The sequence below is a fragment of the Pristiophorus japonicus genome, chromosome 17 (genome assembly GCF_044704955.1).
Source record: "Pristiophorus japonicus isolate sPriJap1 chromosome 17, sPriJap1.hap1, whole genome shotgun sequence".
Taxonomy (NCBI): Eukaryota; Metazoa; Chordata; class Chondrichthyes; family Pristiophoridae; genus Pristiophorus; species Pristiophorus japonicus.
Window position 1 is genome coordinate 107,124,654 of NC_091993.1, and position 26,806 is coordinate 107,151,459.

The 26,806-nt window shown below is 42.9% G+C and overlaps 1 protein-coding gene across 2 annotated transcripts in view; it reads right to left on the minus strand.

Annotated features, from left to right (window-relative positions):
• The window catches only part of LOC139227886 (P-selectin-like), a 70,297-nt gene that overhangs the window by 25,839 nt on the left and 17,652 nt on the right, over window positions 1–26,806 (minus strand). For both annotated transcript variants that reach the window (XM_070858998.1, XM_070858999.1), the window contains 6 exons: window positions 26,072–26,145; window positions 15,335–15,520; window positions 12,600–12,782; window positions 11,280–11,462; window positions 5,081–5,263; window positions 3,763–3,945 (listed from right to left, as the gene is read on the minus strand). In XM_070858998.1, coding sequence (XP_070715099.1) covers window positions 3,763–3,945; window positions 5,081–5,263; window positions 11,280–11,462; window positions 12,600–12,782; window positions 15,335–15,520; window positions 26,072–26,145 — 992 coding nt within the window. The remainder of the gene's footprint in view (window positions 1–3,762; window positions 3,946–5,080; window positions 5,264–11,279; window positions 11,463–12,599; window positions 12,783–15,334; window positions 15,521–26,071; window positions 26,146–26,806) is intronic.

Consider the following 26,806-nt stretch of genomic DNA (forward strand, 5'->3'; position numbering starts at 1 on the left):
CATGACACCCAGGTCTCTTTGCACCTGCCCTTTTCCTAATCTGTCACCATTCAGATAATATTCTGTCTCTCTGTTTTTACCACCAAAGTGGATAACCTCACATTTATCCACATTATACTTCATCTGCCATGCATTTGCCCACTCACCTAACCTATCCAAGTCGCTCTGCAGCCTCATAGAATCCTCCTTGCAGCTCACACTGCCACCCAACTTAGTGTCATCCGCAAATTTGGAGATACTACATTTAATCCCCTCGTCTAAATCATTAATGTACAATGTAAACAGCTGGGGCCCCAGCACAGAACCTTGCGGTACCCCACTAGTCACTGCCTGCCATTCTGAAAAGTCCCCATTTACTCCTACTCTTTGCTTCCTGTCTGACAACCAGTTCTCAATCCATGTCAGCACAATACCCCCAATCCCATGTACTTTAACTTTGCACATTAATCTCTTGTGTGGGACCTTGTCGAAAGCCTTCTGAAAGTCCAAATATACCACATCAACTGGTTCTCCCTTGTCCACTCTACTGGAAACATCCTCAAAAAATTCCAGAAGACTTGTCAAGCATGATTTCCCTTTCACAAATCCATGCTGACTTGGACCTATCATATTACCTCTTTCCAAATGCACTGCTATGACATCCTTAATAATTGATTCCATCATTTTACCCACTACCGATGTCAGGCTGACCGGTCTGTAATTCCCTGTTTTCTCTCTCCCTCCTTTTTTAAAAAGTGGGGTTACATTGGCTACCCTCCACTCCATAGGAACTGATCCAGAGTCAATGGAATGTTGGAAATTGACTGTCAATGCATCCACTATTTCCAAGGCCACCTCCTTAAGTACTCTGGGATGCAGTCCATCAGGCCCTGGGGATTTATCGGCCTTCAATCCCATCAATTTCCCCAACACAACTTCCCGACTAATAAGGATTTCCCTCAGTTCCTCCTCCTTACTAGACCCTCCGACCCCTTTTATATCCGGACGGTTGTTTGTGTCCTCCTCAGTGAATACCGAACCAAAGTACTTGTTCAATTGGTCCGCCATTTCGTTGTTCCCCGTTATGACTTCCCCTGATTCTGACTGCAGGGGACCTACGTTTGTCTTTACTAACCTTTTTCTCTTTACATATCTATAGAAACTTTTGCAATCCGTCTTAATGTTCCCTGCAAGCGTCTTCTCATACTCCATTTTCCCTGCTCTAATCAAACCCTTTGTCCTCCTCTGCTGAGTTCTAAATTTCTTGTCTTGATCCCTGGTCCCTGGTTTTAATAATTGAACTAATTCCTGACATTGAGCAACTAACCCAACTTATATCCCAGTTTGACAAGTTATAATTAAGATTACTTATCACTTGGCTTACTATTATTCAATCTTGATCAACAAATGAATACAACAATCAGAATGGCTTCACTAATACAAATGGTCCAGTCAGACACACATCTGGTTGGATTTTAAAAGATGAATGAATGGGGAACAGAGAAGTGGAGGAACCTGACTTCACTTGGAATCATTAATGCTCATCTTGGTGACTAAATTTAGCAATTCACCCAATAGCACTGATTAAAAAAGATTGAGTGAAGACTGAGAAAAATGGAGCATTTTTGCCCACAGTTCAAGGTTCTCACTTTCAAAAATAACATTTTATGCTTAAATACTACTACAATGGAGTGATTCTTTGGCTTAGTGGAAGCATTCTTCCCTCCAAGTCACAAGGTGATGGGTTTGAACACCACTCAAGACAGTTCCAGTGAATGGAGACTAGAATATGGTCTCCAAATACTGGGTTGGCATCCAGCAGGGTAGCTGTGTCTGGACAGAGTAACCACCAGTTCAGTGGTAGCATTCTCATCTCGGAATCAGAAGGTTTGGATTCAGGCCCTACTCGAGACAGGGCCGGCGAGCCAAGAGCAGTACACCCACTCCAAATAATGGGTTGATGTCCAGCGGGGGTATTTGTATCCGACAGGTGAGGGTGTCCCACCCTAAGTAGGTGGGGCTCTTTCGCCTTGTTCACAGCCAACCTAGAAGGTACTCCAAAGATAAAAACCAAAAGGGAGGCAATGGAAAACCACCTCAGCTACCCTTCCACAATAAGAATCTAACATGTGAGAATTAAGTTAGGACCTGCCCTAGGGTGGAATACAATGGACAGACTGCTACAATAAACTGAAAACAAAGTTTTTGGAGAAATCATAGAGGGAATCTGAAACTGTCGTTCACAATCTCATTACACAACCAAGACACAGCAGAACACTGGTACATGCATGTAAACCAATTATTATTGGCTTTAATGAAAATGCATGGTGCCATGAAAGAACAATTTAGGAGTCCAGATAACTCAAGACATCCCAAAGGTTTAAGGAAGGGAATCTTTTGTATCAAAAGCAGCTGCGATACACAATCAATCAATAATAAGAGATATACCGACATCTATCTGAAAAAGTTACCCATTTCCTGGAGCACTACCTGCAAACATGTTCATCAATTCAATTTAACAGTCAGTGCATTTCGCATCAATGGATGGGCCAAATGCACATTACAAGGTAGAAAAGCACTTTAACAAAAACACTTTGGGCTTGCCTACTGCATATATTTTGTTTTACCCATGAAACCTTCCACTAAATGCCTAATTGGTCTCTGCAGTTGCCTTATGACAGCACTATTACTACATGGAGGCATGCATTTCAGGATGGAGAGATCATTGATATATCAGTGTAAAGACTGCCTTAAATTATTTCCATAGATCGAGGCTGTGCATCAAGTTCCTTGGTCTAATGGAACTTAAGCACATATGTGGTCGCAAGATCTTCACCAAAAGGTTTAGTCTAAGATGCTCAACCTTTGGACTAGCTGAAAACAGTCCAATGGACATCATTTGGTCATGAATGCAGAGCTGACACATTAGACAAACACACGGATGGCCCTTATATGTATAAACAGACAATAAATATATGGCAGCTACCATGTCAAATACCATTTCTCTCTCAGCAAGACTATAATATAGTTTCAGTGTTTCTGAATAGTATGGGTTTCGGAGGGAGCTGTCCAACCAGGATAGATTATACTGAACAGCAGACCAACGCAGGCTATTTTGCTGTTGTTCCAATACCCTTATTCTGAAGGCAGGGCCACTGATCTCCATGCCCCCCCCGCCTTCTCCTTTGCTGGTCAGATAGTACTGTGAAGTCTGCAACATGCCACTGACCTCCCAACTATGCTTCAACCAGTAGAAGTATCAGAGAAGTACTGATACAGTGCTAGTGAATGACCATATGTAGACACATTTGCCTCATTCTCTATTCTGGTACCTACTACAATAGTATTTGTGGTTCATGTTGTTTGGGTACAATGTGTTGTGCTAAATGATCCTGGACTCTGGCTAGTTTAGGTTCATCTGTAACATAAAACTTAAAGAAAAACTATTTATCTACATGCGTAATAAATGAGAGAAACTTATGCCCAGCAATACAGTACAACATCTATTCCTAGATGGGAGCGGGAGAGGGAGTTACCACAAACCAAAGTACTGTTAAAACCTCACATTTTATATCTGATTAACGAATAACATTAAATGAACTGAAAAACACTAAATTTCACTTTTTTAAAAACTTTCTACAGGAGTGAAGAGGAGCAAAAAAAGCAGCCCATCAATGTCAACCAAGAAAAATCCACCTCAGATATTTATAACTTCAACAGACTTCAGGGAAAGTTCAAGTCACTTCTTTTAGTTCTATTCTCAATTCAAGAAATGTTACTCACGTTTGCAGGTAGGTGGTGCTGGTACAAATGTACCATCTTCTTTACATTCAATTACACTCTTGCCAACCATTTCAAAACCCTCATTACACATGTAGCTGACCGTCTCCTGATATCTGTACATATGTCCAAATCCTGCCTCTATTCGGCTATTTGCAGGCAGTTCAGGAGGATGACATTCGACAACTACCAAAAAAAAATGAATTAGTTTCCACTAGAGTAGGTAACTGACTGTTGTTAGGATGCTGACAGAAAGTCTATCTGTATCACACGGAGTGTTGGTTGAATCCCATAAAATAGCTTTGTGGAAATTAGAAGATAAAATAGCTTTGTGCTTTTTGTAAAGGCCAATCAAAAAGCAGTGAGTGAGTTAGAGTGCAATTTATTTTGTGTTAGAATTCAGATCACACTTTACATTTAGATCAGCATCTCCTCCAGTCTACCTCATAAGCAACTAGCACTGATTCCTTCAAATGCAAATACATTTCTTTCAGAAGATAATATTTTGGTATTCAGTGAGTAATTTGAGACATAACATGTGGCAAGTGTAGCATGCTTGGGAAGAAATTTTTGACCTATGGTTCCCAATGTTCTGCACCACTGACATTTTCCTCGTGTCATTTCAGGGTCTGTTCTAATTAATAGAGATTGATGGCTATGATTAATCAACTACTACATTATCATTGTATCATGCAACTACCAGGATGGTAGAAGGTGAACTAGATGGACCGTGGCATTTTTCTTCTAAACTATTCCTGTGTTCCTATGTGAAGCATGGTGCATACTGCAGAGGATAGCTGCTCTAATGCCTGCTCTCAATAACCAAGTTGTGAAGGACAAGTCCATTGGAGATAGGTGGCAGATCTGACCCTTGTGTTCACAAAGTAGGTCTGCTGCGAAATGAGACTAGAGCTGCTGCACACTGCTGCAATGTCAAAGAAATGCTACTTCTGAAGCAGAGGGCCAACAGCACTAATTCTCTTCTATTTGAAGAAACAAAAATCCCTTTCCACAGAGAATAAATGCCAGACTTTTCAATACCCACAGCAGTAATTAAGATTTTCTATTTGCAGGATGCGCTCCGACTTTTGGATTTTGACTAATTAGGGAGTATCTTTAGCAGTCCTCCAGTACTTTAAATGAACTGAAAAGCACAAATTTATTTTTAACACTCTCTGCTGGAGTGAAGAGGAGCAAAAAAGTAGCATATCAATGTCAACCCAGAAAAATCCACTTCAGATATTTATAACTTCAACAGACTTGAGGGAAAGTTCAAGCCACTTCTTTTAGTTCTATCCTCAATTTGAAAAATGTTACTCACGTTTGCAGGTAGGTGGTGCTGGTACAAATGTACCATCCTCTTTACATTCAATTACACTCTTGCCAACCATTTCAAAACCCTCATTGCACATGTAGCTGACTGTCTCCTGATATCGGTATGTAGGGCCAAATCCTGCCTCCATTTGGCCATTTGCAGGCATTTCAGGACGATGACATTCAACAACTACCAAAAAAGCAATGAATTAGTCTCCACTAGTTAACTAACTGTTCTTATGATACTGACAGAAAGTCTATCTGTATCACAACGGAGTACTGCTTGGATTAGCATCTCCTCCAGTCTATTTCTTAGTATCCCTGGCATCATTTACCCATGACATATGTTAGGTTAATGGGTCTGAGCTTGTGTAGTTCTGATTTGTTCCACTTGATATATGTGCCATTTTTACTTGCTTGCAAGTGCTAGAGAATCTCTCTAGTACGAAACTAAATGGACCTGAAATCCCGGTTCTGGGCTTCCTGCGGGCGGTCACCTGAAAAGAAGTGAAAAGATGCGCACTTATCCTTTGCTCCGGCGCCCACCAGTGATTGCGGTATTAGGCCTCTTCTGTATGTGCATCGGAACGCATTCACGTCTGAACGTACGTAGAGCTGGAGCTGGAGCTGGCGTTGGCGTTACGTGAGCCTGGTCACCCAATCAAGGTAAAGTATTTTCTCATTCATAATAATGGGAACTCCGTAAGTAGAAGTTCTCATTATGAATGAGAACCCCCTCCCCCCACCACAAACAAAAAAGATTTTGTAATTAAGGTTTAAAATAAATTTACCTTAGTGGGCAGGGTTTTTAAACATAAAAATGTGTTCAAAATTTTTTCTTTATATGTTTTTTATATGTTTTAAAACTCTTACGCTGGTAAAAGTAGGCTATGCGCCTGCATTTACCAGGCACAAGAGTTTTAAGGACATTCGTTGGGCAAGGGATGGGCAAATAGCCCAATCTTGCCCATGCGAATGTCCTTGCTGCGGAGATGTGTTGGATCTGTCAAGCCAGAATTTGATAGATCAGAAAACCATCTTTTGCAATGCCTTTCCTGGTCCATGTACACTCCGTATGGACCCGGGGAGGCCGGGATTTCAGGCCCAATGTTTCCAAGATCAACCCAGAGCTCCACAAAACCTCTCCCTAGGATATATCTTTTTAACTTAGCGGATGTGTTAGTTTTTAGTTTACTCAAGTTATCAAATACCTCTTCCACTCCACCTTCAGAATCCTCTAAGTTTTTCATTGTGCTACCATAATCCGATTGCATCTAATATTAGACTGCTCAATGAATGGCCAGGTTGTGAATTACCACCACAGCTCTTCGGGCCCCCTCGGGCCGCGCCGACCTCCCGCTGGTGCCGCCCACTCTTCGGGCCCTCTTGGGCTTCGGGCCACAGACCTCCGCCCGCCGCCACCCCCCAACCTCAGGCAATCTCCACTCCCTCCCCCGCTACCCACCGACCTCGGGCCACTGACCTCCTCTCATCCGGCAAAATCCCTTATTCAGCACAGGTCAGGTCCCAAAGGTGCCGGCTAAGGAAGGTTCAACCTGTACCTTAAAAAGTTTAGCCATGATTTTTAAACACTTCCCCTCCTATTTGAGTACAAAATCTCCAATACTACAAACATTTCCAAAAGATTTTTTTTTAATGGAATAGAGCCAAAACAAAGTCTGTTGGTTAAAAAGGTTTAGAGCCACAACGACTCAGCTTGGGAAGTGACCAGGCCAAATAGCTCCAACAACACTACGAAGAGCATGTCACAGAGGGTAAGCTCACTAGATTAATGTTAATTCTCACATTTTCTTACTTTGATATTTTTATGTTCAGCAAGCCAAGTAATAATTGTGCTGGCTACATAAAAAAAAAGTCCAATTTTTTTTTAAGCATTGAACAGATGCTTAGATCAGTAATAGTACAGGTTAGATACAGGCTACTTATTTTCCATATCACTCTAGATAGGCTAGGTCACTAAAAAGGGCATGAGCTTGTCAAATTTTTGTTTTCATTATGTGCTAAGTCTCACTTGCTATTTCTCCTGGCTTTTAAATCCGTGTATACGTTTTAAGTCATTTACCCGACGGTTTACATATTGAATGTGAAGTCCTAGCCTCAAAAAAGAGCATCTACTGGGCACTTCCATCTTTCAGACACCATTATGTGTTTTCTAAGTGGTATTACCCAAATAATTTATCATTTGTGTCCGTACGGTAGTGATCTTTATCTGCCTGGATCTAAAACTTCATCCTAAGAGTGACAGGAAGGCTCCATTGCTGTACCTAAACCTTCTGAATGCACTTTTAACGGGCACCAGTAAATGTCACATGACACTCCGCATGGCTAGGTAGTCCCAGCGTACCTTACTCACTTAGTACTGGGTGAAGAGCAGAGTACTTCAGTGCTGGGAGCGAGCACTGAGGAAGTTGGGGAGCAAAGAACTTCCGCAGGGGAGCTCACAAGATTGCTCATGGTCCTGATATAGGTTTTTCAGTGCAGAAAGTTTAGGGTAATGAATTAATGTGAAATTTCCTCTAGTTGAGTGCGAAATGCTTCCAGCTCTTGTGGCTCCATTCCACCAGGGCAATGGAATAGGGCATAAAAGTTAGTTTTAAAATAAAGAAGTGTAGCATTTTATAAAGCTGCAGTACTGGTTTCCTAATATTTTTGCAAGTGCAGCCTAGCCCAAAACTGCTCTCATTTGCAATCTCAGGAGCTGACTAACTGAGATGAAGGAAATTTTGCCCCTCCTTCCCCACTTTGGAGGTCCCTCCAGTGATAGCATGACCACATTGGAGAGGTGTATAAAGCTGAATAGGTCGACTGACAGATGGAGAAAAGGACACAGCACACATTTTACTATGTCTAAATGAATTTATACCTTCACCAACTACACAATGCAAAGTCAGCGAATAGCTATCATGCCTGCACTGTCATTGTCAAACCAGAAACACATTTCCCTAGAAATAGAGATGTGCAAGACGTCGGAGCCAGGGGCCTGCTGCTTTAATACCAAAAACAAAAAGCACCATCCCCATTGGTTTAGTTTATTAACATGTGCTTGGTAAAGGAACCGGTGTATTATATTTGGGAGCTTTACTTAATGGACTGGTTCGTCAGGAAGGACTTGTCCAATGTTTTTAATTATTTTCAGCATGGAATCTAAAAATGTTTACAGTTTCAGGTATAAACTGGCTTAAGTAATCTATGTCTTGATCCCTGGTTTTAGTAATTGAGCTAATTCCTGACATTGAGCAACTAACCCAGCTTAAGCAACTTAAGGGAGGACATACTAGCTTTGTAGGGGGTACAGAGACGATTCACTAGGCTGATTCCGGAGATGAGGGGGTTACCTTATGATGATAGATTGAGTAAGCTGGGTCTTTACTCATTGGAGTTCAGAAGGATGAGGGGTCATCTTATAGAAATATTTAAAATAATGAAAGGGATAGACAAGATAGAGGCAGAGAGGTTGTTTCCACTGGTCGGGGAGACTAGAACTAGGGGGCACAGCCTCAAAATACGGGGGAGCCAATTTAAAAGCGAGTTGAGAAGGAATTTCTTCTCCCAGAGGGTTGTGAATCTGTGGAATTCTCTACCCAGGGAAGCAGTTGAGGCTAGCTCATTGAATGTATTCAAATCACAGATAGATTTTTAACCAATAAGGGAATTAATGTGGTGATGGCATGACCACATAGATGGCCTACTCCTGTTCCTAATTCTTATGTTCTTATGTTCTTATATCCCAGTTGGACAAGTCATAATTAAGATTACTTATCACTTGGCTTACCATTATTCAATCTTGATCAACAAATGAATACAACCAGCGTCAGCATGGCTTCACTAATACAAATGGTCCAGTCAGACACACATCTGGTTGGATTTTAAAAGATGAATGAATGGGGAACAGAGAAGTGGAGGAACCTGACTTCACTTGGAATCATTAATGCTCATCTTGGTGACTAGATTTAGCAATTCACCCAATAGTACTGATTAAAAAAGATTGAGTGAAGACTGAGAAAAATGGAGCATTTTTGCCCACAGTTCAAGGTTCTCACTTTCAAAAATAAAATTTTATGCTTAAATACTGCTACAATGGAGTGATCCTTTGGCTTAGTGGAAGCATTCTTCCCTCCAAGTCACAAGGTGATGGGTTTGAACACCACTCAAGACAGTTCCAGTGAATGGAGACTAGAATATGGTCTCCAAATACTGGGTTGGCATCCAGCAGGGTAGCTGTGTCTGGACAGAGTAACCACCAGTTCAGTGGTAGCATTCTCATCTCGGAATCAGAAGGTTTGGATTCAGGCCCTAGTCGAGACAGGGCCGGCGAGCCAAGAGCAGTACACCCACTCCAAATAATGGGTTGATGTCCAGCGGAGGTATTTGTATCCGACAGGTGAGGGTGTCCCACCCTAAGTAGGTGGGGCTCTTTCGCCTTGGTCACAGCCAACCTAGAAGGTACTCCAAAGATAAAAACCAAAAGGGAGGCAATGGAAAACCACCTCAGCTACCCTTCCACAATAAGAATCTAACATGTGAGAATTAAGTTAGGACCTGCCCTAGGGTGGAATACAATGGACAGACTGCTACAATAAACTGAAAACAAAGTTTTTGGAGAAATCATAGAGGGAATCTGAAACTGTCGTTCACAATCTCATTACACAACCAAGACACAGCAGAACACTGGTACATGCATGTAAACCAATTATTATTGGCTTTAATGAAAATGCATGGTGCCATGAAAGAACAATTTAGGAATCCAGATAACTCAAGACATCCCAAAGGTTTAAGGAAGGGAATCTTTTGTATCAAAAGCAGCTGCGATACACAATCAATCAATAATAAGAGATATACCGACATCTATCTGAAAAAGTTACCCATTTCCTGGAGCACTACCTGCAAACATGTTCATCAATTCAATTTAACAGACAGTGCATTTCGCATCAATGGATGGGCCAAATGCACATTACAAGGTAGAAAAGCACTTTAACAAAAACACTTTGGGCTTGCCTACTGCATATATTTTGTTTTACCCATGAAACCTGTGTACAACTTTCCACTAAATGCCTAATTGGTCTCTGCAGTTGCCTTATGACAGCACTATTACTACATGGAGGCATGCATTTCAGGATGGAGAGATCATTGATATATCAGTGTAAAGACTGCCTTAAATTATTTCCATAGATCGAGGCTGTGCATCAAGTTCCTTGGTCTAATGGAACTTAAGCACATATGTGGTCTCAAGATCTTCACCAAAAGGTTTAGTCTAAGATGCTCAACCTTTGGACTAGTTGAAAACAGTCCAATGGACATCATTTGGTCATGAGTGCAGAGCTGACACATTAGACAAACACACGGATGGCCCTTATATGTATAAACAGACAATAAATATATGGCAGCTACCATGTCAAATACCATTTCTCTCTCAGCAAGACTATAATATAGTTTCAGTGTTTCTGAATAGTATGGGTTTCGGAGGGAGCTGTCCAACCAGGATAGATTATACTGAACAGCAGACCAATGCAGGCTATTTTGCTGTTGCTCCAATACCCTTATTCTGAAGGCAGGGCCACTGATCTCCATGCCCCCCCCCCCTTTTCCTTTGCTGGTCAGATAGTACTGTGAAGTCTGCAACATGCCACTGACCTCCCAACTATGCTTCAACCAGTAGAAGTATCAGAGAAGTACTGATACAGTGCTAGTGAATGACCATATGTAGACACATTTGCCTCATTCTCTATTCTGGTACCTACTACAATAATATTTGTGGTTCATGTTGTTTGGGTACAATGTGTTGTGCTAAATGATCCTGGACTCTGGCTAGTTTAGGTTCATCTGTAACATAAAACTTAAAGAAAAACTATTTATCTACATGTGTAATAAATGAGGGAAACCTATGCCCAGCAATACAGTACAACATCTATTCCTAGATGGGAGCGGGAGAGGGAGTTACCACAAACCAAAGTACTGTTAAAACCTCACATTTTATATCTGATTAACGAATAACATTAAATGAACTGAAAAACACTAAATTTCACTTTTTTAAAAACTTTCTACAGGAGTGAAGAGGAGCAAAAAAAGCAGCTCATCAATGTCAACCAAGAAAAATCCACCTCAGATATTTATAACTTCAACAGACTTCAGGGAAAGTTCAAGTCACTTCTTTTAGTTCTATTCTCAATTCAAGAAATGTTACTCACGTTTGCAGGTAGGTGGTGCTGGTACAAATGTACCATCTTCTTTACATTCAATTACACTCTTGCCAACCATTTCAAAACCCTCATTACACATGTAGCTGACCGTCTCCTGATATCTGTACATATGTCCAAATCCTGCCCATATTCGGCTATTTGCAGGCAGTTCAGGAGGATGACATTCGACAACTACCAAAAAAAAATGAATTAGTTTCCACTAGAGTAGGTAACTGACTGTTGTTAGGATGCTGACAGAAAGTCTATCTGTATCACACGGAGTGTTGGTTGAATCCCATAAAATAGCTTTGTGGAAATTAGAAGATAAAATAGCTTTGTGCTTTTTGTAAAGGCCAATCAAAAAGCAGTGAGTGAGTTAGAGTGCAATTTATTTTGTGTTAGAATTCAGATCACACTTTACATTTAGATCAGCATCTCCTCCAGTCTACCTCATAAGCAACTAGCACTGATTCCTTCAAATGCAAATACATTTCTTTCAGAAGATAATATTTTGGTATTCAGTGAGTAATTTGAGACATAACATGTGGCAAGTGTAGCATGCTTGGGAAGAAATTTTTGACCTATGGTTCCCAATGTTCTGCACCACTGACATTTTCCTCGTGTCATTTCAGGGTCTGTTCTAATTAATAGAGATTGATGGCTATGATTAATCAACTACAACATTATCATTGTATCATACAACTACCAGGATGGTAGAAGGTGAACTAGATGGACCGTGGCATTTTTCTTCTAAACTATTCCTGTGTTCCTATGTGAAGCATGGTGCATACTGCAGAGGATAGCTGCTCTAATGCCTGCTCTCAATAACCAAGTTGTGAAGGACAAGTCCATTGGAGATAGGTGGCAGATCTGACCCTTGTGTTCACAAAGTAGGTCTGCTGCGAAGTGAGACTAGAGCTGCTGCACACTGCTGCAATGTCAAAGAAATGCTACTTCTGAAGCAGAGGGCCAACAGCACTAATTCTCTTCTATTTGAAGAAACAAAAATCCCTTTCCACAGAGAATAAATGCTAGACTTTTCAATTCCCACAGCAGTAATTAAGATTTTCTATTTGCAGGATGCGCTCCGACTTTTGGATTGTGACTAATTAGGGAGTATCCTTTAGCAGTCCTCCAGTACTTTAAATGAACTGAAAAGCACACATTTATTTTTTAAAACTCTCTGCTGGAGTGAAGAGGAGCAATAAAGTAGCATATCACTGTCAACCCAGAAAAATCCACTTCAGATATTTATAACTTCAACAGACTTTAGGAAAAGTTCAAGCCACTTCTTTTAGTTCTATCCTCAATTTGAAAAATGTTACTCACATTTGCAGGTAGGTGGTGCTGGTACAAATGTGCCATCTTCTTTACATTCAATTACACTCTTGCCAACCATTTCAAAACCCTCATTGCACATGTAGCTGACTGTCTCCTGATATCTGTACGTAGGGCCAAATCCTGCCTCTATTCGGCCATTTGCAGGCATTTCAGGACGATGACATTCAACAACTACCAAAAAAGCAATGCATTAGTCTCCACTAGTTAACTAACTGTTCTTCGGATAGTGACAGAAAGTCTATCTGTATCACAACGGAGTACTGCTGAGATTAGCATCTCCTCCAGTCTACTTCTTAGTATCCCTGGCATCATTTACCCATGACATATGTTAGGTTAATGGGTCTGAGTTTGTGTAGTTCTGATTTGTTCCATTTTATATATGTGCTATTTTTACTTGCTTGCAAGTGCTAGAGAATCTCTCTAGTACGAAACGAAATAGACCTGAAATCCCGGTTCTGGGCTTCCTGCGGGCGGTCACCTGAAAAGAAGTGAAAAGATGCGCACTTATCCTTTGCTCCGGCGCCCACCAGTGATTGCGGTATTAGGCCTCTTCTGTATGTGCATCGGAACGCATTCACGTCTGAACGTACGTAGAGCTGGAGCTGGAGCTGGCGCTGGCGTTACGTGGACCTGGTCACCCAATCAAGGTAAAGTATTTTCTCATTCATAATAATGGGAACTCCGTAAGTAGAAGTTCTCATTATGAATGAGAACCCCCTCCCCCCACCACAATCAAAAAAGATTTTGTAATTAAGGTTTAAAATAAACTTACCTTAGTGGGCAGGGTTTTTAAACATAAAAATGTGTTAAAAAAATTTTCTTTATATGTTTTTTATAGGTTTTATAACTCTTCCGCTGGTAAAAGTAGGCTATGCGCCTGCTTTTACCAGGCACAAGAGTTTTAAGGACATTCGCTGGGCAAGGGATAGGCAAATAGCCCAATCTTGCCCATGTGAATGTCCTTGCTGCGGAGATGCGTTGGATGTGTCAAGCCAGAACTTGATAGATCAGAAAACCAGCTTTTGTGATGCCTTTCCGGGTCCGTGTACACTCCGTACGGACCCGGGGAGGCCGGGATTTCAGGCTCAATGTTTCCAAAATCAACCCAGAGCTCCACAAAACCTCTCCCTAGGATATATCTTTTTAACTTAGCGGATGTGTTAGCTTTTAGTTCACTCAAGTTATCAAATACCTCTTCCACTCCACCTTCAGAATCCTCTAAGTTTTTCTACTGTGCTACTATAATCCGATTGTATCCAACATTAGACAGCTTAATGAATGGCAAGGTAGAGAATTACCACCACAGCTTTCATAGAACAGAATCAAAGTTAAAATCAGCAAGCTTTTCCCAAACAAATTTACCAAAGCCGACACTAGTGAAAACATTTTTGTACATAGTTACTCCAGCCACAAAATATAGGTTAAAAGATGACCCAAACAAAATTATTGCCATTTCTCTTCCCCTGTCTGATTATATGGCTTTGCAGAATGTGATGTCTTAAAAGGACAACGTTTTTCAATTCCATCTGGATGACAGCATTTTTGTTCTTATCAAGAAGATGAACCAGTGAAACAAAAGAATTGTCTCATCCCGCAGCTTGCATGCCGTTCCGCTTACGCCAGTAATTTACTTCTGGAATCTGGGCGTCGCTGACAAGGCCAGCATTTATTGCTCATCCTAATTGTCCTTGAGAAGGTGGCGATGAGCCACTTTCTTGAACTGCTGCAATACCTATCATGAAGGTACTCCCACAGTGCTGTTGGGGAGGGAGTTCCAGGATTTTGACCCAGCGACGAAGGAACAGCGATATACCTCCAAGTCAGGATGGTGTTTGACTTGGAGGGGAACTTGGAGGTGATGGTGTTCCCATGCACCTGCTGCCCATGTGCTTCTCGGTGGTATAGGTCGCGGGTTTGGGAGGTGCTGCCGAAGAAGCCTTGGTGAGTTGCTGCAGTGCATCTTGTAGATGGCACACACTGCAGCCACAGTACGTCGGTGATGGAGGGAGTGAATGTTTAAGGTGGTGGATGGGGTGCCAATCATGTGGGCTGCTTTGACCTGGATGGTGTCGAGCATCTTGAGTGTTGTTTGAGCTGCACTCCTGCAGGCAAGTGGAGAGTATTCCATCACACTCCTGACTTGTGCCTTGTAGATGGTGGAAAAGCTTTGGGGAGTCAGGAGGGTGAGACACCCGCCACAGAATACCCAGCTTCTGACCTGCTCTTGTTGCCACAGTGTTTATGTGCTTGGTTCAGTTAAGTTTCATGATTCAGACACTGGGTGCAAAAATATCCTATTCTCCAGCTTTGCCATTCATTTGATGCCAAATACGAATATTACTGTAAAAGAGCATATTGTACCCATACATCTCTAAAGAAACTATTTATTAGAAAATGATCTAGAGCACATCTAACCTAACTAATGCTTGGTAATACTGTACTACATGCTGCCTGCGGAATAGGTTCAGATGCAAAATGAGTGGGGCCACGGTGCTTCTGGCACACAAGAGGCATACTTGAAAATATACTTATTTTTGAATACCATGACAGTTCGGTGACTTTTGAATAACCATTCCCTCATTAAGTCTATTTAGAGCCATTCTCAAGCACAGGATTAAGCAGCAAGATTTATAGAATATCTACTTGGAGGCAGTTTTTGAGCATCGAAAGCTTAGATACAAACCAATTTACAGGATGGAAAAATTAAAACTAGAGTTCTATACCTTTGCATATTGGTAAGTGTTTGTCCCACGCTCCAGTCACTGTACAAACAAGGCTTTCAGCACCAATCAATGAATAGTCATCATTACAAGAATATTTTGCCACCATTCCATGTTCCCAGTAATCTCCATAGGGTGGTAATGGAGCTGTCCCATTACTAATAGGTGGAAGATCACCACATGTGATGGCTGGGGAGAAATGAAATACAGTTAATATCCTGAACAGACTATCAAATGAAAACTTTAGCTTCAGGGATTGAATTTTTTCAGTTCAGAGACACAGCAGACTGGTAAACCATCACAATGCAACATAGAACAACCCCATCCCCTGATCGCACATCTGGACATTATCTTGGGGAATAAGAGAAGGTATAACGGGCTCGACTTTCCACTAGGTGGCCAAGGCCCAAAAAAATGGGCCATGTTCCAGCGATGTGGGACGTCTCGGCCTTGCTGATCGCCGGCACAAGGCCCATTTTTTTTGTGTGATTTTCCACTTGGCCTTACCCCGGCGATGTCAAATGGGCGATGTGATTTTTCGGCGATCTCACGATCACCCACCGAAAATGGAAGTCAAAGAAGAAAAAAAAGCTTCCCTAGCAACACTATTCTAAGCATGCGTGGAATTTTTTTTTTTTGAGGCTGATTTTCTTTGCCGCGTTTTGAGGGGTCAGGAGTCATCAGACATGCTCAGATTCACAGGGAGTGTCAGAGAGAGAGAGAGAGAGATAGGGCCCAAGTTTCCACATGATTTGCGCCTGATTTTTAGGAGCAACTGGTGGAGAACGGACTATCTTAGAAATCGCAATTCTCCACATTTTTTTTCTAATTCTACAATAAATCCTTATTTATACTTCTACAAATATTATACAAATAATTATACAAATAAATCCAACCTGAATAAACATTTATAAGCAAAGAAAAGATTAAATAAACCATCTTCCTACCTGTGTGAAAGTGCTTCAGGCACGGAGAATTCTGCAGTCAGCCTGAGGCGCCCGTTCTTCTCGCGGGGGGAGGGGAAGGCGCCCGTTCTTCCCGCGGGGGGGGGGGGGGGAGGAGACAGTGAGAAGGCTGCAAGTGCTGATGGCAATGTGCTTTTATTAAAAAATGTTCAAAAATTAAACAGCTACAAAGAACTACAAAAATGGCCGAGTGCCAATGTTTTTTTTCATGCTGAGCATGTGCAAACGCTCCAACGCGCACGCGCAGCATTGCCGGCAGGAAAAAAACTAATTTAAATAGTACCCGCCCCCTCCCACTTACAAAATCGGCGCGAGTGTAGGCTCCGCCCCCCTGGGTGCCGCGCCAGGCAGACAAGGAGCTGCAGAACGCTCCAGAATCGCGAGTTTTTTTTTAGGCGCCGTTTTAGGCGCGAGAAACGGGCGCCACTTGGGCCCATAGAGAGAGGAGAGGCTTTTGTGTTTGGTGGATAGTGAATCTTTTTTGAATGTAAAAATAACTAATCTGATCTTTGGATTTTTTTTTGAATTTCAAATAATTATAAGTGTAATTATATTATTGTTAATAGTATTTTGATTCTGAAATATTGCAATATATTTTTTAAAATCGAAATGGAGGGAGAAAGTGAGAGGAGAAGGGCCAAACCCTTTACGAGGAGGCCAACGAGGCCCTCGTAAATATTGTGAGCACAAGGTGGGAGGACTTCACACGGGGTGGGCATGGGAAATCTCCACCCTGTGCATATAGGAGAATATGGGCTGAGATTGCCGATGTGGTCATAAAAGATGGAACAGCCTGCTGGCAGCAGCCAGAGTAAGTTGAAATTTATATTTAAAATAATATATATGTTTTATTTAAATGATGTATGGAAATTTTAATTAGAATCTTCAATGTCATTTCGTTATAGTATAAAATAATTAAATTATGAATTAATTTATGCACACTAACACTAAGTTGAATCTTATAGTATGAAATATTATTCATATGCAATGCAATGCTAATTTTTAATCGAACATTTAAATCTTACAGTCTTAAATGTTTATTGCCAAGTCCATTAGCTTATGCCGTGCAATTTATCTTATCATTTACAGAAGAAGACATCTATCAACCATTCAGAGCAAAGGAAGATGGGCTGCGGCTCTGCTACGGTCCATATGCTCAATGAATAAGAGAAGCTTGCGGTCGCTTTGGTGGAGCCTGAAAGCCACTCGGTCATGACCCGTGGTGTGGCCGAACCCACCCTGGAGTCTCGTGAGTAATGGGAACTGTGCACTGTGCAATGTGTCAAACATTACTAAATACATACTAAAAATATCATTGTTACGCATGTAATATTATGCAATTATAATGCAATTCGATATATCATTTTGCTGTACTCTTGATCTACAAATGAGGTCATGTTAGCCCTGGTGAACCCTTGTGCATATGGAGTATTGAAAAGAATTGTAATGTTTTGGGTTATTGAAATATTGATATGTATTGTTATAAGTTGTTTATAAATTTCATTCGTCTTTCTAAGGTCAAGTGTCCGTAGAGTCAGTGGAGACATCCACTACTCCCGAGCCATCAAATACCTCGCAGGAGGAAGAAACATAGAAAATAGGTGCAGGAGTAGGCCATTCAGCCCTTCGAGCCTGCACTGCCATTCAATAAGATCATAGCTGATCATTCCCTCAGTATCCCTTTCCTGCTTTCTCTCCTTCCCCTTGATCTTCTTAGCCATACGGGCCATATCTAACTCCCTCTTGAATATCCAATGAACTGGCATCAACAACTCACAGCGGCAGGGAATTCCACAGGTTAACAACTCTCTGAGTGAAGAAGTTTCTCCTCATCTCAGTCCTAAATGGCCTACCCCTTATCCTAAGACTATGTCCCCTGGTTCTGGACTTCCCCAATATCGGGAACATTCTTCCCGCATCTAACCTGTCCAGTCCCATCAGAATCTTATACGTTTCTATGAGATCCCCTCTCATCCTTCTAAACTCCAGTGAATAAAGGCCCAGTCGATCCAGTCTCTCCTCATGTGTCAAGTCCAGCCATCCCTGGAATCAGTCTGGTGAACCTTCGCTGCACTCCCTCAATAGCAAGAATGTCCTTCGTCAGATTAGGAGACCAAAACTGAACACAGTATTCCAGGTGAGCCCTCACTAAGGCCCTGTACAACTGCAGTAAGACCTCCCTGCTCCTATACTCAAATCCCCTAGCTATGAAGGCCAACATACCATTTGACTTCTACACCGCCTGCTGTACCTGCATGCCAACTTTCAATGACTGATGTACCATGACACCCAGGTCTCGTTGCACCTCACCTTTTCCTAATCTGCCGCCATTCAGATAATATTCTGCCTTCGTGTTTTTGCCTCCAAAATGGATAACTTCACATTTATCCACATTATACTGCATCAGCCATGCGCATTTGCCTACTAACCTAACCTGTCCAAGTCACCCTGCAGCCTCTTAAGCATCCTCCTCACAGCTCACACCGCCACCCAGTTTAGTGTCATCTGCAAACTTGGAGATATTACACTCAATTCCTTCATCTAAATCGTTAATGTATATTGTAAAGAGCTGGGGTCCCAGCACTGAGCCTTGCGGCACTCCACTAGTCACTGCCTGCCATTCTGAAAAGGACCGGTTTATCCCGACTCTCTGCTTCCCGTCTGCCAACCAGTTTTCTATCCACGCCAGTACATTACCCCCAATACCATGTGCTTTGATTTTGCACACCAATCTCTTGTGCGGGACCTTATCAAAAGCCTTTTGAAAGTCCAAATACACCACATCCACTGGTTCTTCCTTGTCCACTCTGATCGTTACATCCTCAAAAAATTTCAGAAGATCGTCAAGCATGATTTCCCTTTCATAAATCCATGCTAACTTGGACCGATCCTGTCACTGCTTTCCAAATGCGCTGCTATTTCATCCTTAATGATTGATTCCAACATTTTCCCCATTACTGATGTCAGGCTAACCGGTCTATAATTACCCGTTTTTTCTCTCTTTAAAAAGTGGTGTTACATTAGCTACCCTCCAGTCCATACGATAGACTATTGGAAAATGATCACCAATGCATCCACTAGTTCTAGGGCCACTTCCTTAAGTACTCTGAGATGCAGACTATCAGGCCCCGGGGATTTATCGGCCTTCAATTCCATCAATTTCCCTAACACAATTTCCCACCTAATAAGGATATCCTTCAGTTCCTCCTTCTCACTAGATCAACTGTCCCCGAGTACATTCCGAAGGTTATTTGTGTCTTCCTTCGTGAAGACAGAACCGAAGTATTTGTTCAATTGGTCTGCCATTTCTTTGTTCCCCATTATAAATTCACCTGAATCCGACGGCAAGGGACCTACGTTTGTCTTCACTAATCTTTTTCTCTTCACATATTTATAGAAGCTTTTGCAGTCAGTTTTTATGTTCCCTGCAAGCTTCCTCTCGTACTCTATTTACTCCCTCTTAATTAAACCCTTAGTCCCCTTCTGTTGAATTCTAAATTTCTCCCAGTCCTCAGGTTTGTTGCTTTTACTAATTAATATGCCTCTTCCTTGGATTTAACACTAAACTTAATTTCCCTTGTTAGCCACGGCTGAGCCACCTTCCCCGTTTTATTTTTCCTCCAGACAGGGATGTACAACTGCTGTAGTTCATCCATGTGATCTTTAAATGTTTGCCATTGCTTATCCACCGTCAACCCTTTAAGTATCCTTTGCCAATCTATTCTGGCCAATTCACGCTTCATACCGTTGAAGTTACCTTTCCTTAAGTTTAGGACCCTAGTTTCCGAATTAACTGTGTCACTCTCCACCTTAATAAAGAATTCTACCAAATTACGGTCACTCTTCCCCAAGGGGCCTCGCACAACAAGACTGCTAATTAGTCCTTTCTCATTACACATCACCCAGTCTAGGATGGCCAGCTTTCTAGTTGGTTCCTCGACATATTGGTCTAGAAAACCATCCCCAATACACTCCATGAAATCCTCCTCCACCGCATTGCTACCAGTTTGGTTAGCCCAATCAATATGTAGATTCAAGTCGCCGATGATAACTGCTGTACCTTTATTGCACACATCCCTTATTTCTTGTTTGATGCTGTCCCCAACCTCACTACTACTGTTTGGTGGTCTGTACACAACTCCCACTAGTGTTTTCTGCCCTTTGGTATTCCGCAGCTCCACCCATACCGATTTCGCATCATCCAGGCTAATGTCCCTCCTTACTATTGCATTAATTTCCTCTTTAACCAGCAACTCCACCCCGCCTCCTTTTCCTCTCTGTCTATCCTTCCTAAATGTTGAATATCCCTGGATGTTGAGTTCCCAGCCTTGGTCACCCTGGGGCCATGTCTCCGTGATGCCAATTACATCATATCCGTTAACTGCTATCTGCGCAGTTAATTCGTCCACCTTATTCCGAATGCCCCTAGCATTGAGGCAGAGCCTTCAGGCTTGTCTTTTTAACACACTTTGCCCCTTTAGAATTTTGCTGTAATGTGGCCCTTTGTTTTTTGCCTTGGGTTTCTCTGCCCTCCAATTTTACTATTCTCCTTTCTATTTTTTGCTTCTGCCTCCATTTTATTTCCCTGTCTCCCTGCATAGGTTCCTATCCCCCTACCATGTTAGTTTAACTCCTCCCCAACAGCACTAGCAAACACTCCCCCCTAGGATATTGGTTTCGGTCCTGCTCATTGCAGTCCGGTTTGTACTGGTCCCAACTCCCCCAGAACCGGTTCCAATGTCCCAGAAATTTGAATTCCTCCCTTCTGCACCACTCCTCAAGCCACGTATTCATCTGAGCTATCCTGCGATTCTTACTCTGACTGGCACATGGCACAGGTAGCAATCCTGAGATTACTATTTTTGAGGTCCTACTTTTTAAATTTAGCTCCTAGCTCCCTAAATTCATCTCGTAGGACCTCATCCCGTTTACCAATATCGTTGGTACCTATATGCACCACGACAACTGGCTGCTCACCCTCCCTTTTCAGAATGTCCTGCACCCGCTCCGAGACATACTTGACCCTTACACCAGGGAGGCAACATACCATCCTGAAGTCTCGATTGCGGCCGCAGAAACGCCTATCTATTCCCCTTACAATCGAATCCCCTATCACTATAGCTCTCCCACTCTTTTTCCTGCCCTCCTGTGCAGCAGAGCCATCCACGATGCCATGAACTTGGCTGCTGCTGCTCTCTCCTGATGAGTCATCCCCCTCAACAGTACCCAAAGTGGTGTATCTGTTTTGCAGGGGGATGACCGCAGGGGACCCCTTCACTACCTTCCTTGCACTGATCTTCCTGTTGGTACACAGCCAGATAGGGGATGGGTGACCTTTAACCTGCGGTAAGACCAACTCGCTAAACGTGCTATTCACATCATTCTCGGCATCGTGGATGCTCCAGAGTGAATCCACCCACAGCTCCAGTGCCGCAATGCGGTCCATCAGGAGCTGGAGGCGGATACACTTCCCGCACACGTAGCCGTCAGGGACACTAGAAGCGTCCCTGACTTCCCACATAGTACAGGAGGAACATAACACGTGTCCGAGCTCTCCTGCCATGTCTTAACCCTTAGATTAACTTAATTTGGCAACAAAAATGCTAAAGGTTACTTACTGATAAAGAAAAAAGAAAAGCTACTTACCAATCACCAGCCAATCACTTACCCCCTTGGCTGTGACGTCACCTTTCAATTTCTTTTTTGCCTCCCTGGTGCAGCTGCACCAGCTGGCCTACCAACTCTGCTGCTCCGCCTCTCCAACGCCTCCTCGACCTCCCGCTGTCGGAGGAGGCGGAAGAGGCGGAACTGCTGACTCATGCTGAGCCGGAGCAAGAGGAGGAGAGGAGGAAGATGACAAAATTTTTTTTGTGCGGGGGGGGGAAACTAACCTGCGGCCATCTCTATTGAGATGGATGATGCACCAGGACCAAGCGGTGTGCAGGTGGTGACGCCAAGGCGCGTAACGTTGCAAACATCAACCCCATGGAGGTCCGGTCAGTGGGGTGAGCAATTGCCTACCATGGAGGGCAACACGGAGAGCTTACTATCCTTGTGCAGGGAGATGGTTGCGATCGGTCGCGACCTTATGCAGGGTTTCGCAGGTTTCTCTGCAAACTGGAGCCAGTTCTCTGCAAACTTCTCTAACTGGTCTTCTGAGCAAGCACAGACTGCACGGGAAACGTTGGAGGCCATTCGGCAGCAGACAGCCGCAACCAATGCCCTACGGCATGCGTTGTTGGCTGGACACGGCGCTGCACCCCAAGGTATCGTGCCAGCTCGCAGTGAGACCCCGAGCACGCAAGCGAGTACGGAGGACACAGTTCCTCCTGACTCGGAAGTGGAGCCTCAGGCTTCTGCTTCCACTCCGTCACCTCTACCACGGCAGGAAGTCTTGCTGTCCCACACTGCACAACGCGTTCGTGTCGGTCTGCGTAGACCAAAACAGGCGGGTGGGGTACGAACACGAGGTGGGACAGGACCTGGAGGGAAATGTGGCCGCAGGTAGCGAGGGGGGAGTGTTTTTCAAAAGTTTCAATGTTAAATGTTCAACTGTTTTTTCTTATTTTGTTATTGTTAACATTTTGGGGATTTGAGGGAAGGGTGGGTTGGTACAGGGTGGGGGGGGGGGGTGCAGAGGGTTGGAGGTAGGGTGTTGTTAAATAGTTTATTAAAAATTATTTTTCTAACTTTGTTAATTAAAAAAAATCTTTAATTCATCAAATTTTGTGCCTTCTCTCTTAGTTACATTAGTTATCAAATTTACAGTTGTTCATCCATATTTGTTTATTCTTTTATTATATCAGTACTTTACTTAAACTTAAATTTTACTTAAACTAAGCATTAATTCCGATGATAGGCCAGTGCAGGGAAGACAACAAGGAAACCCCACGTAAATGAAACTTTTGATTAACCATAACTGTAAATGAACATTTGAATATCCACAATGATAGTTCATGCAAAGCGTTCATTAATGAGCTGCTGACAGTAGTGTAACTGCCACTGGTCTTCGGGAGGGGTGTGGTGGTACCGGTGCTTGATCACCAGGCTGATTGAGCTCCCCTATGTCCTTGCCTGCGTCCTCTTCGGCCTCTTCATCCTCGCCGGCTGGCTCTTCTGTCTCCCCTCCTTCTGGAGGTGGACCTGCAGCCCGATCTGGCATTACTTGTCCTCTCTTTATAGCTAGGTTATGCAGCATGCAACACACCACAATAAACTCTGCGGCCTGGTCAGGGTGGTACTGTAGGCCGCCTCCAGAATGATCCAGGCATCTGAAACGCTGCTTTAGGACTCCAATTGTCTTTTCAACGATGGTGCGAGTCGCTATGTGACTTTCATTATACCGTTTCTGTGCTTCAGTGACGGGATTACGCAGAGGGGTCATCAGCCAACTTGCAAGGCCATACCCTTTATCCCCCAGCATCCAACCGTGACCTTCTGGCTGATTGACAAACAGGTCAGGGATAGCACTTTCACGCAAGATGTGCACATCATGGATGCTGCCAGGAAATGTAGCATTCACTGTCAAAATTGTGGTCGACAACAAGCTGCATATTTAGTGAGTGGAACCCTTTTCTGTTACGAAACACCTCCGCGTTCTTTAAGGGTGCTTTCAGGGCAATGTGCGTGCAGTCTATTGTTCCCTGTACCTTGAGGAACTGTGAGATCCTGTAGAAACCCAAAGCCCTCTCGGTCTGTGCCTCTCTGGTCATTGGAAGCTTATGAAGTCCATCTTGCGAGCGTAAAGGGCTTCAGTCACCTGTCAAATGCAGCAGTGTGTAGCATGCTGAGAGATATCGCAGGTGTCGCCAGCTGAAGCCTGAAAAGATCCCGATGCGTAGAAGGCTTGGGCAGCAGTAACCTTCACCTCAACGGACAGTGCGGTTCTGATGGTGCTGGAAGGCTGCAGGTCACCCTTGACGGGTTGACATATCTCATCGATGACCTCCTTCCAGAATCGCAGCCTCCTAAGACAAGCATTTTCAGACAAGTTCAGGTAAGATTGCTTTTCCAAGTACCTTTGTTGGCTATACGGTCTCCTCCGCTGTCTTCGTCTCCGTCTACGCATTACTCTGCCACCTCTTCGATTGATCCTTTCGGTAACCAGTAAAGGCCCCATATCACTATCAATAATTACTTTCACTACTTTTAATAATCTCCCTACTCTACAGTCTATACTCTCTAATCACTGTACTCTGCACTCTCTACACTGTATACCAGTTAGTTTGATAGGCCCCAACAATATCAGTAAATAACTTCACTATGTAAAAGCTATTTACAAAATAATTTCAATATATAAAAGCTATTTACCAAAAATAACTTGATAATACCTATTTATATTCCCTGACCCAATATTCTGAGTACAATTATCTTTAAATTAACTCTCTAAATAACTCACAACTAATCCTCCACTCTTCCTCTGAAGTTCAAAATGGCGTCCGTAGTGCCCATTTCCTTCTTTTAGGCCCAGTAAAAGCAACTATTTCTCAGCACTCTTTTGGGCCTTACATTGGCCCAGCGAAATGCATGCTAGGTGCCCAAACTTGGGGTGGGCCTTGTGAGGGCGATCATCTCGGCGATCAAAGTGGAAACCTAGGCACCTGTTTTTCCAGCGATGTTTTGGGCCTAGTTTCCACTTTTTGCTCAAAATGGGCGATAGAGGTCCGTTTTGGGCGATAGATGGGCCATAGATGGGCGACGTGAAGTGGAAAGTCTAGCCCAATGTCTTTTATATTGGAATTGTGATAATTCAGATTGCCAGCAACCTGCAGACATGACTTGGCTCCTGATATTTATAATGCAACAAACCCGTAGACCCAGTTTTTAATTTGTTTAGGTCTAGAAATCTGTCTCTTGAGCACTGTCACCAGTGTAAACGCCAGGAGCCAGATCATGGATATTATTTATCGGAATTCAAATTGAAACACCAATATAAAAATAACTACAAAGTAGTGAGGCTCAGTCTTGGCTGACATTGTGTTAGTTGCCTGCCTTGTGAAGTTCAGCACATCTGCCAGAATTGCAACTCCAAGATGACACATCGCGAATGGCAGCTTAGTAGATCCTGCCAGGCAAGCAGTGTTAAAATTATTTAAAAAGTGACACAATTGGGACAAGAAGTTCAAAGACAAGACTGGAGAATAAAAGAGCTTTTTCACCCTGTAGCAAAAGTGATAAAGATGTGTTAATTAACTTCTCCAAATAAACCTGGATAAATATCTGGTTCAGAATGAGCACTTTGCATGGCTAAGCAGAGATAAGTGAATAATTCATGAAGATCAAGAGCTCCTATGCTACTAGGACAAGGTAAATGGTGGCAGAAAGCAGATGCCCAAGAGTGAATAATGGAGATGTGGGTACAGCTAGTTATTGTGCCCCTACCCTCTGCCGCTGAACCTGCCAATATTTATGCATCAAAGGAGGTCTAGTGAACACCAAGCCTTCGGGAGGCTATGCAAGTGTCTCCAGCCTCTTCAACATGGGCACCTTTCCCCACCCACCCATGCTGAAGAGGCCAGACACTCAGCTGAAGAATCCTAGGGCCGGACGGAGCCAGATTTTCCAAGCTGGAATGAACTTTTTTATGTACCCGCAGCCACTTTATGAGAGCCACTTTAAACTTTTTTTTAAAATCCCAAGCCACAATCCAGGCCTGGTCTCAACTAGGCACACCTGCGCTGACTATACACAGGGTCCCTAAAAAGGCCAAAGGTGGGAACTCAGATGTTCTTATGTTGAAAGTCAGCTCCCCAAGGAATATGGAACCCAGACTTACCGTCACATGTTGGGACTTGGCCATCCCAACCATCAGATTTGCACAACCGGTATTTCCTACCCACCATCTGGTATCTAGATAAAGGAAAACAAGTTAATGTAGAAAAATCAAAGCAAAAATTGTCAATTATTAGACAATGAGCTGACAGTTAAATGGAACAGTGATACAGTATCCGGATCAGAAAAATGTAATGATTTTAGTGGATAGAAGTCATGAAACTAACACAATCGTACAGTTAAAAAAAAAAGGAAAATAACATATTGGCAGAGGAACAGATTACAAATCAAAACAAGTGGGATTGTTCCTAGTGGATCCCCAATGGGGTAAGGTGTGCTGTTCTGGTCCGCTGGTCACAGAATGGATATTGATGTGGCTTGGCTCAGTTTGCCGACGTGCAGTTTAAATGAAGAATTTTGATGCATCAGCAGGCAGCAACTTCCAATATTGAGGCAGATCATCAATTGCAAATTAAATTTCACCACTTTGTAATATTGTCAGGAAAACTAAGAGGAAGGAGTTGAAACAATTTCAACCCAAATGTTCACAGCACAAACTGCTCATATTCAGCAAGGACTGGGCAGTCAAAGGTGGGAATAGAACCACAAAACTGCCTACAGTTGGCACTATGAGAAGTGATCATCTTGTTAGATTGGGAGAAAGGCAACATTGATACTGTATGCAATCCTCACCTTAATCATCTTGATCTTACCTTACTTCAGGGGAACTGTTTGAGAA